We start from the raw sequence: 16,560 nt of genomic DNA, 5'->3' as shown, positions 1-16,560 counted from the left end.
CAAACTCCTTGTGAGTATCCCCCAAGCTCAAATTCACTCCCTCGGGTTGAGTAGCCCAGCAAACACAAACAACAGACACATGGTTTCACCTGTGCTTTGACTATAAGCTCAGTTTATCTTCATTCTTTCAGTGTGCAGTCCTGGACCTGAACAAATAAATCCCTGACTGTAGGGCTCTGCTTCGAGGTACTTCAATCTTTATACAAGTTTTAAAACTCATTTACAAATATTCATGCTGTCTCGGCCAAGAGTGTGCATTGGACTCTATTGCTAATCCGTGGGATTCATGTTCAGATACCCTATGCAGTAACGTTTTTCACTTCCGCTGTCGATCACCATCCGCTGGAGAAGACCAGGGGGGCTGATCTTGCATTAAGCTGGTGCCTAGGGGACACAACCAAGACTGGATCCCCATTGTATTATGTGCTCCATATACACATTGTAAAAGCGAGCTCCTACCCCAAACATTTTATAGTATAAATAGACAAGGCAAAGGGTGAGAGAAGGAAAGGATTATTATTCCTACTTTACAAAAGGGAAGCAGAGAGAATAAGGGTTTGTCTACACAAACAGTAAGTTTATGGCAAGCTGGGGAGTAACTCTATCCCGCACTTGCCTGCCGCGCACTAACTGTCTCTGTGGACCCTGCTGGCACACACCAACAGTTTCAAAGAGGATTAGATCAAAGTGCATTAACACATTGTTAATGAGCGTCAGCAGGGTCTGTGTGGACAGTTAGCTCATGACAGGCTAGTGCAGGATAGATTCACACCCCACCTTGCCGCAAACTAAATGTTTGTCTAGACAAACCCTAAGTGACTTGCCCAAGGAGTCTGTAGCAGAGCTGGGATCTGCACCTTGCTTCAAGAGTTCCAACTCAGTGCCTTAACCACCAGACCAGACCATCCTTCCGCTCATAGATCAATTTCAGATGCCTTCACCCCTCATGAAGCAAGTAAGCATTGTTATCCCTATTTACTGATTGGGAAACAAAAGACAGAGGGGGTAAGAGACATGCCCAAGCTCGTGCAGCAAGTTAGCAGCAGAACCAGAAATACAGCCCAGACCTCCTGAATCCTAGTGCCTTGCTCTAACCATTAGGCAAAGCACCACGCTTGTGGAGAGTGCTTTACTGTACATTTTGAAAAGCATAGCCTCTCCAGTACCTAAAAAACAAATACTTAGCAAAGTCGAATGTGGATATTTTTCTGTTTTCACATTATTTTTCTTTTGAAAGACATCAAAAAAACCCTCCCCCCCAACTAAGCTCAAATGGTTTGTTTTGGTGCAGTGTCCTGTTTACCCTGGCACATCCTTTTCTTTCTCATCTGGAGGCAGTCACCCCACCCGGATTGCAAGCAGCGCAAAGTATTTTTTTACAGCAGCAGCGCATCTGACTCTTTAAACACCTTCCTTGACCCACCACTTTATGCAGCTGAGTTGTTATCCTGGAGGTTCTTTATTCCTGTTTATTTTAAGGAAATGAAAATTAGTGATGTGTAATTGCTCACTGGTGGTTTCTTTACCTCTGTTTGGGCTGTCTTGTCTACCATCTGCTTCTCAGTTAGAAGCAATGCCAAGGTATATGGAGGGGAAGTCAATCTATGCCCTTTTCATGCTGTTACAGCTCCTGGGACACGCTTAAAAAGATGCAGGGCACACATCCTTCTGCATTAATCACTGCTTATGCGAATATATCAATTAAAAACAACACCTGCTATGGCAACGATCCTTATGGGTTGATGGATAACCAAGAAGTTTTAGTATCCTGTCAAAATAGCCAGCATCTCTCAGGGTCTCCCACGATACCACATGTTCCTTTTAGGGGAGTGCAACTGCGGCTCCTGATGCAATGATAAACCACTGCCTACATCACTGAATATAAGTCCATTAAAGGGTAGAAAAAGAGATTTGCACTTCCCATGGCGCGCACACACTACAAGCTTTTGTTGCAAAGGTGCATTCTGTCCTGAGAGTGTCTGCAATGTGGGTCACTTGAACGTTGGGATTTGCTGCGAGGTCAGGGGTGAAACACACGGGGTTTCGCCTTTGTGCTGAACATTCACTGTCCTTCTCATTTGTGAAGCCGTTGCTACATGAATAGGGACCCTGGTGTTTACAAAGACTACATCTAGTGTCAGCACACAAGCATTTTTCCTCCTGTAAGTTAGGCCTGGTCTGCACAGATTGTGTTACAGTATAACTGTGTCAGTTAGACGGGTGACTTTTTACCTTTTTATCAAAATAGTTCTACCAGTGGAACCCCTAGTGTGGTTGCAGTTATAACAATATAAAAGTGCTTACGCCAGTCACGCTTACTCCCCTTCTCATGCAGGAATACGCTATACCAGTATATGGACTTTTATACCGTATAACTGTGGCCATGCTAGGTAGGGTTCACCCTAACTTGATGGGTGTCGTTAAAGCGGTACGACGTTTGTGTGTAGGCTGGATCTTCATCTTTTTCAATGTATTTTGTTAGTGTCCAAAAAATCATGGAGATTTCATAAACGACTTGTGATTTGGGAGCCTCAATTTTGAGGGCCCAACTTGAGACACCAGATTTTCACAGGGTGGTTGCTCAGCACTGTCTGAGCCTCATGCCTTCTGCATGGCTCAAGTCAGGCCTCCAAATCTGAAGCACCCAAAATCACTAGTCACTTTTGAAAATTTAGTCATGTGTGTAAGAGCCCCGATCCTGCCAACACTTATGCACATGCTTAAGTTTAAGCATGTGAGTAGCCCCGTTGACTTTGAAGGGACTGCTTGTGATGGGACTGCTTAAAGTTAAGCACCTACATAAGTGTTGGCAGGATCAGAGCGTTGGGGATAAATAGTTTGTAGTCAGGTTTCTAATGATAAATTCTTTACCTACTGCAGCTCCTTCTTACGCTCTCCTTTTCTTCTCCTAGGATTACGCCCCTGCTAGAGGAGTCTCCTCCACAGGTTTCCCCAAGCAGTCTGTCTGTCTCTGAGATTTCGGAGGTCCACAGGACGTGCTCACAGGGAGTGATCCGCTACGACCTGGATGAGATTGACGCTTGCTGGCTGGAGCTTGTGAACATGGAGTTAAGGGAGATGGGTAGGTGTTGCTGTTACTTCTCTGCTTGTCGGGGAGCACAGAGTTGGTATTATGCCTTATTAATTATAAAATCAAAAAGGGTTGAGGCCTTCAGTGCTGCTTTCATCCAGTAGAGTAGGGGTTCTCAAATTGAGGGTCATGGTTTATTAGCCTCAAAGGGTCACAAGATGGTTACGTGGGGGTTGTGAGCTGTCAGCCCCCGGGATTGCCCATACAAAAAGTTTGAGAACCGCTGCAGTAGAGCAAGGAGGTTGATTTACAGAACAGATAACAGAATCCAGACTCCTGACTCCAACTGCTGCACTTTAACTCCATTCCCACCTCTAGCTTCATCTCCATTACTGCTCCCCAAAGCACTGTACTGCAGGAAGTGCCCCATGGCCAGGAGAGGAAAATGAAAGGTACCACACCGACATCTACCCCTCTTCCCTTGATTCTCTCCAAAATCACAAAGGCCCTGCTCAACTGTCTTTTTGCCAAACTGACAAATGGAGTCAGAGGAAAGAAACGGCATTATTTCGGTCAAAATATGTACAGCTGAGGAATACCGGTCATGGGGTGCCTCTCATTTTCCAATTGTCTGTGCATGGCACAGTGTGGTATAGCTAGCATAACTGTAGCTTTATATCACTGCACATTTTAATCCATTTCAGTTAAACAGAAGTAAGTGGGATTGGGAGTTAGCCCATTAGTGTTTATGATGTTCAGCTGGGCAAACTTGTTAGAACTGAAACAGGGTGGTACGGTCGTCAGGACTGGCGGAGTCACTCTGGAGGAACTTTCCAACCCTGGCTGGGTAAGGGTTACTGTGTTGTGATTACAACCACTAAGCTAAGACTAGCAGACTACTAGTAATTTAAGTATAAACATTCAGCTTTTCACAACAGTGGTTGGAATTTACTGACATAAAGTGCTACTCCCAGAGACAGTGGTCTACAAGGGAGGGACTAGATGTGATATAAAACACCTTAATAAACAGAATCGCACATTGCTTATTAGGAAAGACATGTTCAAACGTACAGTTCATGAGCTAAATTCTGCATTGATCTATACCCTGTGAGAACCTCTTTATTGCAGTGGAATCACACAGTGTTAAATTAGCGCAGAATTTAGCCCCATATATTTGCTGGCCTTCTGCATTCTTGTTTTCAGTGAAACTCTGCTCCTTTCACTGACTAATGTTGTGTTAGCCAGATTTTGCTATCATTATCACCATGCATATAAGAGAATTCTAAAGGTCTTTTTGGAGCCTGGTTAACTATGTTAAAAATTCATTGCCTCTCCCGCAGCCTCATTAGTGAATCACAGACAGCCTAGCCCATGTTAGCAGCTTCAGCCCTATAGGGATCACACCCTGTTTTTGCCACAGGTTTTGAAACGTCAGTGATTTTGGCCAGGTCTTTGCACCAAGTAAACAACCCAGCCATAGGAATCATACCAACCAGCACTAGTTTGAAACGTTGCTGTCTGTCTTCAAAGGAACCAAACTTCCTATCACTCCACAGATGAAACTTCTGTTTCTGAGAAATCACACTGTGCATCCTTTCTGACGCTGCGGGATTGTTAGTGTCGTCGCCCTTTACACCCTGTTTTGAACTTGGTTGCCGTACGAAGTATAGCTCAGTGGTTTGCGCACTGGCCTGATTGATTAAGCCCAAGGTTGTGAGTTCAGTCCTTGAGGGGGCCATTTAGGGATCTGGGGCAAAAATCTGTCTGGGAATTGGTCCCGCTTTGAGTGGTGGGTTGGACTAGATGACCTCCTGAGGTCCCTTCCAACCCTGATATTTAGCCTGGGGGGGTGGGATAGCTCAGTGGTTTGAGCATTGGCCTGCTAAACCCAGGGTTGTGAGTTCAATCCTTGAGGAGGCCATTTAGGGATCTGGGGCAAATTCAGTACTTGGTCCTGCTAGTGAAGGCAGAGGGCTGGACTCAATGATCTTTCAAGGTCCCTTCCAGTTCTAGGAGATAGGATATCTCCATTAATTCATTTATTTTATTTAATGAAATAGTTGTATTTCCACTTCTGATTCCTTCTTGTAAGTGGAACAGGAGGAGTTGTGGCACCTTGGGGCTAACAAATTTATTTGAGCATAAGCTTTCGTGGGCTTCAGCCCACTTCCTCGGATGCATAGAATGGAACATATATTGGAGATCTTATATACATACAGAGAGCATGAAAAGGTGGGAGTTGTCTTACCAACTCTGAGAGGCCAATTAAGTAAGAGAAAAAACTTTTGAAGTGATAATCAAGATAGCCCAGTACAGACAGTTTGATAAGAAGTGTGAGAAGACTTACATGGGGAGATAGATTCAATGTTTGTAATGGCTCAGTCTTGTAAGTGTTTCAAGGGCTCATAGAAGATCAACGGCCAGAGATTTGGCTGCTCCAAGAATCAGTTTGGTTGAGTTAAATCTGACTTGCTTTATTATTTCTTTAAAGCATCAGGTTACAAATACAGTGTCTTAAAGGATTGTCAGTTGTGAAGCTGCCACATTCATTGTTTACTTGCAAGACTGAGATGAGAAGACTGGTTTCACAGCTTCGGGAGGAACGGAGACTGAGGTGCTAGCATGGCACCACAAGCAAACTGGGTCTCTTGCTTAACCAGAAGTTGCTTGTTATCTTTAATCTTGCATCTTCCAAATTTTAATATTTTGGATTAGATAGATTGTTTTACCAATAGAAATGCAATAAGAGATATGTTGAATTTAAAAGACAGAGATTAGGAAAGGGAGCTGGTTGTTGCAATAGTACACAGTGTAGCTATTACTATAGTATCTTATTTTTATATTGCCAAAGAGGCCTGGAGTGGAGCCCTTTGGAGATCACAACCCAAACCTTCATCATTGTAGGAGTTTCTGTAGAGGTGATGAAATATACTCCTCACATCCCTAAGGAGTGAGCCTGCTGCCTCTGCCACACCTCCAATCCTTGATGAACCAGACAATGGGAGAATTGGACTTGCTTGCATGGAGATGAAGGGTGATCCAGTGGGGCACTGATCTGGGAATCAGGAGATTGACACTGCCACTGACCTTCTATGTGAGCTTGGGCAAGCTGCTTCACTTGGCTTCTGTGCATCTTTGTGCCCTCTCTGACCCTTTGTCTGCCTTGTTTATTCAGAGAATAAGCATTTTGGGCCAAAGACTGTCTCCTACTGTGTGTTCGCACAATACCTAGCACGGTGTGGCCCTGATCTCAAATGGGGCCTCTAAGTGCTGCTGTAGTACCAACGATAAACAATAGTATTGAATCCGTGGATTTCCAATCACAGTAGTGCAAAGAAACCAGTAGCCCATCAGGCCGAATCAGCAATCTATTTTTGTTTTTAAAAAGAGCCCAGTAACTACTGTCTTATCCTTTAATATTCTGGGGAGGGGCAGGGATTTGAAAATAGTATCCAGTGATTTCCACGAGATCCACTGAGAATGTAGCTCTGGTATAAGGATTCTGCTGTCTCTCCCCTCTGCCCAGGTCTGCATTAGAACTAAACCTAGGACATTTTTTCCAGTGACTTGAAAGAGAAACGTGGCATAGATTAATAATACAGCCTCCAACACTGTGCGGGCATAAAAGTCTGGCAGGTGAAGAGTGTTGTCTTGAGGTTAATGATTAGGATGGCAATTCACGAGTTCTGCCATCTTCTACTGACTTACTGTGTGACCATGGCCAAATCAAAGTGGGGGCGGTCATGCTTACCTACTCGCAAAAGTGTTCCAATGAAATATGTTAGTGCTTTGTGATCCTCGGCTTGAGGACACTATAGAGGTGCAGAATATTATTATTATCAGACTAAAGTGATGGGTTGTATATGCTCATGGAATAAAACAAAGCTAAGCCATTGAAATAAGCAGGACTCCAAGCTTCTGTAACAAATTTCCAGAATCCGAACAACAGTAACACTTTGCACGTGTACAGCATTTTCTCATCAGTAGGTCTCAAAGTAGGGAGAGGTGTATCGAAGGAGGGCAAGCAATTTTATCTCCATTTTACAGATGGGTCAGGTCACTCAGCAAGTCAATGGCAGAGTAGAATTAGAACCCAGGTCCCTTCGCCTCCTCATAGACTCATAGACTCTAAGATCAGAAGGGACCATTATGATCATCTAGTCTGACCTCCCGCATGATGCAGGCCACAAAAGCTGACCCACCCACTCCTGGAATAATTCCCTCCCTTGACTCAACTGTTGAAGTCCCCAAATCATGATTTAAAGACTTCAAATCGCTGAGAATCCTCCAGCAAGCGATCCCTGCCCCATGCTGCGGAGGAAGGCGAAAAACCTCCAGGGCCTCTGCCAATCTACCCTGGAGGAAAATTCCTTCCCGACCCCAAATATGGCGATCAGCTGAACCCCGAGCATGCGGGCAGGATTCTCTAGTTGAACGCCTAATCCAGTAGATAGCAATGTGCATAGGCTGGCCAGGAGACAATCTGTCTTTGAGATCTGCAGTGTTAGTAGTCCCAGTGATTCATAATATACTGTGATTTCCAAACAAGCTTTGTTATACTTCCGAATTGCCAACTCACTCTTACTGGAGAATCGTAGCCTGTCCTCAAATTCAGAGAGCGTGGCCAAAGTCAGAAGATGTCCCTCAGCATAAGGAGGTTTGCAAAAGTTTAAAACGGCATCTAGACTTGCAGACAAATTTCTATCACCAGAAATGATATTAGGCTGTGCACAGGATGTGTCACATACAAAGAATTTAATGAGAAAGAAAAAGGCAGCATGATCCAAGACTGACTTTTAGGGAATCACAGAAGGTAGAGATGGAAAATACCTATTAGATCATCAGTTCTGTTCCTCTGCCAGTGCAATATTGTTCCATATAGTGTATTCCCTAATGCCTTTTCCAATCCTGTTTTAGATGACCCAAGAGATGAGATTTGATCACTGAGATCAAATAAATCTTCCCAATAGCAAACAGCTATATGTAGTTACCTGGGCACTTTCTGAGACAAGTAAGCAGCTTTCCTGAGAAACAAAACATTATCAGTTTAAATGTAAAGTCTAGTAATTGATCACATAAAAAGCTTTAAGTCAGTTAAAAAAACCTTCCTTTGTCATGAGCACATGCCAATAACCAGGTATTATATCCTGTAGAAATATACTGTTTAAAAAGCTGATAAAGATGAGCTCAACATTTAAGTGTGCCCGAACAATTTATTTGTTACTGCTGCAATGTGAGATAATAAAGAAAGTGGATCTAAAGTAATTTGGATCAGACATTGACCAGATTTATGAGTATAGGACATTATAGACAGCACAAGACCTTTCCTTTTAGGGAGAAGCCATGCCGTAAGTCTTTGGTTTTTATTAAGATTTCACGCCACATGTTGTGATCTCCATTAAATTCAAACCTATTGTAGGATTGTGGCTAGAGAGACATCAAAGCCTCAGACTGAAAAGTCCCTTTGCTGTGATAGGCACTTCACACACACAAAATCCTAGAGAAATTGCTAAAAATGTTGATGCTTGAATCAGTCTTGCTGAAGGCAGAATGAACATTTCTAAGTATTCCTCGACTTAATGCATACAGTATATGCTGCTTATATAAGTTCACTGTGGGCTCTATACACTCAGGGCTCTACCGTAGGCACTTGAGGTGTTCTTGTTGTTTATAGGGATAGCAAGAACCACCTGGGTCAGATTTACTCCTGGTGTAGCGGGGATGGGGTAGGAATTCATCGTAATATGTGTAAGATATGTCTGTGTGATTATTAGAACATCTCCAGTAAAGGGAGGTGAAGTCCCTCTTAAGTGGACATTGCTGGAACAAACTGAGGTCGGTGGAGTTACACTGGGGTGAAGTCTGCCCAGCTGGCCAAATTCAGCCGTTCAGTATGAGAATGTGCATCTCCCATTGATTGTACAAAATTTATACCTGGGGGATCAAAAAGGGCTCTTTGCTGGAGGTTCAGATGACACCCAAGAACCCACTCTCCACTGATTCGTTCTAATACCAGAACCTGGAAAGCATGCAGCCCGTGTGAGAGCCACTGCTGCTATCCCCATGTGAGAGCAGGAGCCCTGTTGGTATATATGGGAGGGACTGATGGCAAGACATTCTCTTTGAAGAGAACTTGATGTTAGAACTCGCTCCCCTTCCTGTGACCAGTTCTTGAAGCGTGGGGTGTTCCTTCAGGAGTCACACAGGTCTGCAGCAATACCTGGCGTTACAGCTAGAGCCTTTTGTTACGAAAAGGCTAATGATTTTCAGTCACTTCCAACGTGAGCTGCAGTCAAACTAGTGACCTGGCAGTGAAAGGCACTGTAGCCAATTACCACTCCATTAAGCCATCCAGTCCCTTATGAGCCTTCTCTTATCAACATAATATGCATACCTGTATTACCGTTGGCTTTCATGGGTCACCTTGGTTTACTCAGCCAGCCTTTGTCTGAATGTAATGACTCTGACACACCTCAGTCAGCTGGTGCAGAGCCCAAACTCAGCTCATAACTTCTCTCAGCAGATTTCCAATCTGTTGCACAATCTCCAGTATGGATTAATTAACCATTATTTATCCCTTTGGGAGGGGCAGCAGAGATTAAATTGAGCGGGCGTGTACTGAACCACAGCTCTGCTTACAAGTGGTCTGATTCCCCTGATCACTGCACTTGTACTAACGGTAACAGCTGATTAGAGGCACTACCAATAACTTCCTCACATTAGGCAAACACCTTTTCCCTTGGAAATAGAACCATTGCACGGCAGATGGAACGGAGCGTAAGGTTCCCAGATATGCATTCGAAGTGGGGGCATAGAACAAAACAGTTGATCGGTCAGTCTATTCACTGAGCTTTCACTGCTGCACTGGGTAGTGAGCCTGCTACCTCATTTTTATGCTTCACTAGATATGCTTTTAATCTTCAGTATTTTTAAGGGATATTATTGTCTTTTTGGATCTAAATCTGATTCTTGTAGATCCAGAAAGGAATATACCGTAGCCAGTCTTACACTCCCAACTAAGATATAGCTATATTGTTCTCTTTCTGAACTCTAAACAGTATGGAAATCAAGTTAGCCACCTCAGAAGGAAGAAAACTGACTTGAGGGTTTAAGCGTTATATACTTGATGCTTAGACTACTAAGCCACTGCTCTATGTAAGAGTTGAAGTGTGTGAGGCGTTAGCTATGTGCTATATCTCATGAAAGTGCCATTGTCCCAGGGAACACCACTGTCCTACACAGGGCGCAACAGCGGTCAGCAGGCCAGTGATTAATTCTCATTCACATCAGGCCTTTCATCTGAGGATCTCACAGCCTTTCAGAAGCATTAGGTCTGAGTCTCCACTCACACAAGTTTTACACTAGAGTAATTCCATTGACTTCAGTGGAGCTACTCCTGATTTACACTGGTGTGAGGGAGTGGAGAATCAACCCCAAAGGGTCTCAGAAGAGCCCTGTGAAATAGCTATGATTTATTATCCTCCTTTAGGGGGGAAGGGGTTACACTCTGGGATAGTGGTGGAGTCAGAAATAAAACCCTGGTCTCCTGACATACAGTTCCCTTCACTAACCGCATCCCAGTGCTTCCGTCATTGGCTGTCTCCGGGGTCTTTTTCAGATCTCGCTTACCCTGGTTCTGCACTGGTGTAACTCCATTGACTTCTCTGGTCTTAATCCTGATTTACACTAGGGTGAGTGAGAGTAGTATTAAGACCTCTTTATTTTTTTTGCTCATACCATTTGGGAGTGGGATTCGTCTGCAACTGAAGGATGAAGATACCAAGGGTCCTTCTGTCCCCACAATGCAGCATGTTTCACATACGCTGCTCCCAGTGGGATGTGTGGAGCCCTGTCCTTTTTGTAGTGGGTTCCATTTCCTTTAAATTACAGACTGACTTCCCCCTTTTAATTGCCTCTTCACCATCCTGCTGCCATAAGGAATTGTTAATGTACAAAGGCTTTGACTGGAATCTTCTGCTAGTCATCTACTGTTAATGGCCATAATGGACTATTTACCCCTGTGTAATCCATACGCAGGGCTCCCACATTGTGTGGTTTCACAAAGATGTTCAGCTCTGCAGCTGAATCCAGGCTTGCGGTAGTTATTGTTAATCAGTTGAGAAAGCTTATCTCCATTAATAATTCAGGCTCTGTTTGTTTGGATTTTTGTTTTAGAGAAATCTTGCCAGTTTGGGGCTGTTTTATAACATATCTGTACGGCAGCCCACAAAAAACATTCATGGGTACTGTGTGCGTGAATGAGAACATAAGCTCATTGCACAATCATTTTAAGGGTGGACTTGTGTGATGCTAATAGAAAAACCAGAAAATCCTCCACCACTTCTCATTGTATTAACAATTTACAAGTGAAGGATATTTAGTACACAGAGTAGATGCATATCTACAGTGTGGAAGTATCTTGAGAACAGATTTAGGGCCAGATGCTTGTCTCAGTTACAGCAGTGTCAGTCTGGATTAACTCCGTTGGTGTCAACGAGAACAAAATGTGGCTTTTCGTTATTTACTGTTCACGGCCAGCAGAGCAAATGCCATTTTGAAAATGGATTTGACTTCTTTTTTTATTTCAATCATTGGGATGGATTATTAATGATGATCATGATGATGCTAGGCACCTAAAGGCCCCTGACTGAGTTTATGGCCCCGTTGTGCTAGGCACTGTACAAACACATAGTAAGAGACTGTCACTGCCCTAAAGAGCTTGCAGCCTAAATAAAGAGGGCAGGCAAAATGTGGAAGGGGAGACAAACACACGGAGAGGTGTGGTAAATAAATGACTTGCTGGAGAATGGCAGAACCAGGATTAGAGTCCAGGTGGCTTCACTCCAGTGCCCTATCCACTAGGCAATACAGTATCCACTTACACCGTTCCTCCCAGATCCAATCAGTGAGCTTATCTGAGAACAGAAATGGGCCCATAGACCTTTATTGGACTGATTGTTTTATTTCCAGGCTGCCCATGAAAAAAGTTAGAAGGAGGAATCAGAGAGTCAGATTCCGATACTCTTATTCCAGTTCAGGAGCATTTTACTCCATGAGTAGTCTCATTAGCTACAGCCAGATTACTCAGGGAGTAATGTACAATTGCATGTGAGTGAGGGTATCAGAATCTGTCCCAGAAATGGCAAAAGTTAGGCAGTGTGTCTCAAAGGAAGAAGGGGGAAAAAAAGAAAAGAAAGATACTTAAAATGATAATCCAAATTAATTTTGTGTGAAAATAGCCTTGGCCTTTAAGCTTATATCGCCAAAGCCTGCTGGGGAATCTAGAAGTATTCACAGGTAGCTGTTCCATAACCATTTGCAGAGGTGAAACATAGTGACCCCTTTAAAATGAAAGCATTAGATGATTTAACTCCTTACGGAGACAGAGATTGCAGGAGCACCCCTCTACTGTTGCCTTACAAGTAGGTTAGTGGGATCTATGGTCAACAGTGGAAATGTAGGTTTTAGCTCTCTTGATTTTATTCGTTTTCAGCACAATCAGGTTTTTTGTGTAGTTGTTTAAACTCTTTAAAATAATTGCATCAGTTTCAAACAATATTCAGAGTCTTGCTGGTGGAAGGGATGAAGTAGCTTTAATCAGAAGTGCCCCAGGACAGCTCTGCGAGTGAAAAGCATTATTACAGAAAGACAGCAGATTATTAAGTGGCTTCTAAAACACTTTGTCATCATCTGAAATTTGAGCAATAATTGATGTCAGTGGGTGGTATAAAGGGTGATAATTGGTTCCTGTAAATCTTTTAAGTGCATTAGCAGGATATGATTATAACAAAATACCTAGAAGTTTTGCGGCACGTGTTTAGCTCATATGCAGATTGTATGCTTATTATTTATTTTATTGGTCACATTGTATATTAAAGTTCCGTTTATAAATGGTTAATATATGATAATGAGATATCATAAGCATGTTGTAGAACACGGGTAGTTTGGGTTGTAGATAATTATAAACATGTAAGTAGAAGATCTTATTGACTGTTGCAAGCCATAGTTATAAGCAATCTGTTCACCTGGTGGAGTCTATAATAGTCTGTAACAATTGATTAATCAGTTATTAAAACATTTATTAATAATTAACCCTTTATAAAATGATATCTTAATATAAAATGTGAGCACTTTATTTGTTAATGTGTCTGTGCCATGCATCACAGCAGTATCTGAGCATCCCTGGGAGGGAAAGAAGTATTGTTACTCCCCTTTTTACAAACAGGGAGCTGAGGCACATAGAGCTTATGTAACCTTCCTACAGTCACATGTTAATTTTGTGGCAGAGCCAGGAACAGAACCCACGCCAATGAGTGTCGAGCACATGGACACTGGGCTGAGTTTTCAAAGCTGCCTGGGGGATTTAGATACACAGCTCCCATTGTAATTAATAGGAGCTATGTATCTAAATCCCCTCAAGTGCTTCGAAAATCTCAGTCTACATCATCACCATTGTGCAGTCGGATCACTTAGTAACTAGAATTCTCTTCACCGAACATCTACAGAAATGTATTTTGATAAGAAAATAACCCTATGAATACATAGCACTTAGCACTTTTCATCTTCAGATTGCTTTAATTCTCAGAACATCGCTGTGGGGTAACTAAGGATCATTATCCCAGCTTTACAAATGGACACACCAAAGCAGACAGTTTTCTGAGTGACTTGCCCAAGGCTATAGAAGGAAACAGTGTTAAAACTGGGATTTGATCTCATGAATCCCTGGCTTCCAGTCCTGTGTGTGAACACTCCCCTTGCTAGCTCGTAAAGGAGTCTATGCTCTTCCATTTCTAATTTGTCAAAGATTATAATAGACCCAGGAGCAACGATTAACTTTAGACTGTTTCGCAAAACACGTTTGAAGAAAAACTGGGGTGGGACAGTGATCTGTTTATAATGGCACAGCCTGTTGTCTTGAAGATTAAGAACATAAAAATGGCCATACTGGGTCAGACCAATGGTCCATCTAGCCTAGAATCCTGTCTTCCAACAGTGGCCAGTGTCAGATGCTTCAGAACGAGTGAACAGAACAGAGCAATTTATCGAGTGATCCATTCCCTGTTGTCCAGTCCCAGCTTCTGGCAGTTAGAGGTTTAGGGACACCCAGAGTATGGTGTTGTGTCGCTGACCATCTTGGCTAATAGTCATTCATGGGCCTGTCTTCCATGAACTTATCTAATGCTTTTTTGAACCCAGTTATAGTTTTGGCCTTTACAGCATCCCTTGGCAACCAATTCCACAGGTTGTGCATTGCGTAAAGAAGTGCTTCCTTATGTTGGTTTTAAATGTGCTCCCTATTAATTTCATTTGGTGATCCCTGATTCATGTGTTATGTGAAGGGATAAATAACCCTTCCTTATTCACTTTCTCCACACCATTCACGATTTTATAGACCTCTTATTATATCCCCCCTTAATTGTCTCTTTTGAAAACTGAACAGTCCAAGTCTTTTCAGTCTCTCCTCATATGGAAGCTTAATAGCTGTTCCATATCCCTAATAATTTTTGATGCCCTTCTCTGTACTTTTTCAAATTCTAATATATCTTTTCTGAGATGGGGTGACCAGACCTGCATGCAGTATTCAAGGTGTGGATGTACCGTGGATTTATATAGTGACATTATGATATTTTCTGTCTTATTATCTATCCCTTTCCTAATAGTTCCTCACATTCTGTTAACTTTTTGACTGCTTGTTTGTTCATAGCTGTTTTATCTCCAGATATAGTCCATAAGGTAAAAGGATTTATTGTTTCAGTAAATTGATTTTAGTAGAGTGCAGTTTTGTTGGAAATAAGTCTCAGTTTTGCAAAAGGTGGCTCCTCCTAAATATTTTTGCCCTAGCATACCAAGTAAATTCAAACCAGAATATAGAAAGGTAGAGAATGTATTTTAGCAAAAGAATGTCACTGTTTCACATGGAGTGTACAAGGGAATGCGTCTAGTAGTAGTACATCGGTGTCTGGGAAGCCTGAAGTTCTGAGTATTAGTCCAGCCTGTGCTACTGACTTTCTGTGTGACTTGGACAAGTTACTTTACCTCTTAGACTCAGTTCCCCTACCTGTATAATTGAGCAAATAATATTTACCTACCCTATTTACACACCCTTAATTTGGGTGTGTAAAACACTTTGAGAACTTCAGCTGAAACTTACATCCCTGTAAGTGCAAAGTATAGTTATTCCAGGGTTTGCGGTGACTGTTGTTAGTCATCACTTCAAGGGGCTCTCATCCCATTAGCCATGAGCCATTAGTACCTTTCTCTCACTTCCTTCAGAATCTGACAAGGAGTCTATGGGTATGTCTACACTACAGGATTAATCCGAATGTATATAATTCGAATTTTGGAAACAGATTGTATAAAGTCGAATGTATGTGGCCACACTAAGCACATTAATTCGGCGGTGTGCGTCCATGTACCGGGGCTAGCGTCGATTTCCAGAGCATTGCACTGTGGGTAGCTATCCCATAGTTCCCACAGTCTCCTCCGCCCATTGGAATTCTGGTTTGAGATCCCAATGCTTGATGGGGCCAAAAACATTGTCGCGGGTGGTTCTGGGTACATCCTCCCCCCTCTCCAGGGAAGGAACGGCAGACAACTGTTTCGCGCCTTTTTCCTGGGTGAACAGTGCAGACGCCATACCACGGCAAGCATGGAGCCCGCTCAGCTCAAGACAGCAGTCATGAACATTGTAAACACCTCGCGCGTTATCGTGCAGTTTATGCTGAACCAGAACCTGCAAAACCAGGCGGCGAGAAGTAGGCTATGGCAGCGCGGCGACGATAGTGATGAGGACATGGACATGGAATTCTATCAAACTGCAGGCCCCAGTGCTTTGGAGATCATGCTGTTAATGGGGCAGGTTATAGCTGTGGAACGCCAATTCTGGGCCCGGGAAACAAGCACAGACTGGTGGGACCACATAGTGTTGCAGGTGTGGGACAATTCCCAGTGGCTGCGAAACTTTCGCATGCGTAAGGGCACTTTCATGGAACTTTGTGACTTGCTTTCCCCTGCCCTGAAACGCCAGAATACCACGATGAGAGCAGCCCTCACAGTTGAGAAGCGAGTGGCGATAGCCCTGTGGAAGCTTGCAACGCCAGACAGCTACCGGTCATCGGGAATCAATTTGGAGTGGGCAAATCTACTGTGGGGGCTGCTGTGATGCAAGTAGCCAAAGCAATCACTGAGCTGCTGCTACGAAAGGTAGTGACTCTGGGAAATGTGCAGGTCATAGTGGATGGCTTTGCTGCAGTGGGATTCCCTAACTGTGGTGGGGCAATAGATGGAACCCATATCCCTATCTTGGCACCAGAGCACCAGGGTACCCAGTACATAAACCTCAAGGGGCACTTTTCAGTGGTGCTGCAAGCACTTGTGGATCACAAGGGACGTTTCACCAACATCAACGTGGGCTGGCCGGGAAGGGTTCATGACGCTCGCGTCTTCAGGAACACTACTCTATTTAAACGGCTGCAGCAAGGGATTTACTTCCCGGACCAGAAAATAACCGTTGGGGATGTTGAAATGCC

At 43.3% G+C, this 16,560-nt stretch overlaps 1 protein-coding gene across 1 annotated transcript in view; it reads left to right on the top strand.

The window, feature by feature from the left end:
• The window catches only part of JADE2 (jade family PHD finger 2), a 144,788-nt gene that overhangs the window by 75,801 nt on the left and 52,427 nt on the right, over nucleotides 1-16,560 (top strand). The window contains exon 5 of the mRNA XM_054037395.1: nucleotides 2,913-3,082. Within this exon, the coding sequence (XP_053893370.1) occupies nucleotides 2,913-3,082 (170 nt within the window). The remainder of the gene's footprint in view (nucleotides 1-2,912; nucleotides 3,083-16,560) is intronic.

The sequence above is a fragment of the Malaclemys terrapin genome, chromosome 8, assembly GCF_027887155.1.
Source record: "Malaclemys terrapin pileata isolate rMalTer1 chromosome 8, rMalTer1.hap1, whole genome shotgun sequence".
NCBI lineage: Eukaryota > Metazoa > Chordata > Testudines > Emydidae > Malaclemys > Malaclemys terrapin.
This window is presented reverse-complemented; position numbering and strand designations above follow the sequence as displayed.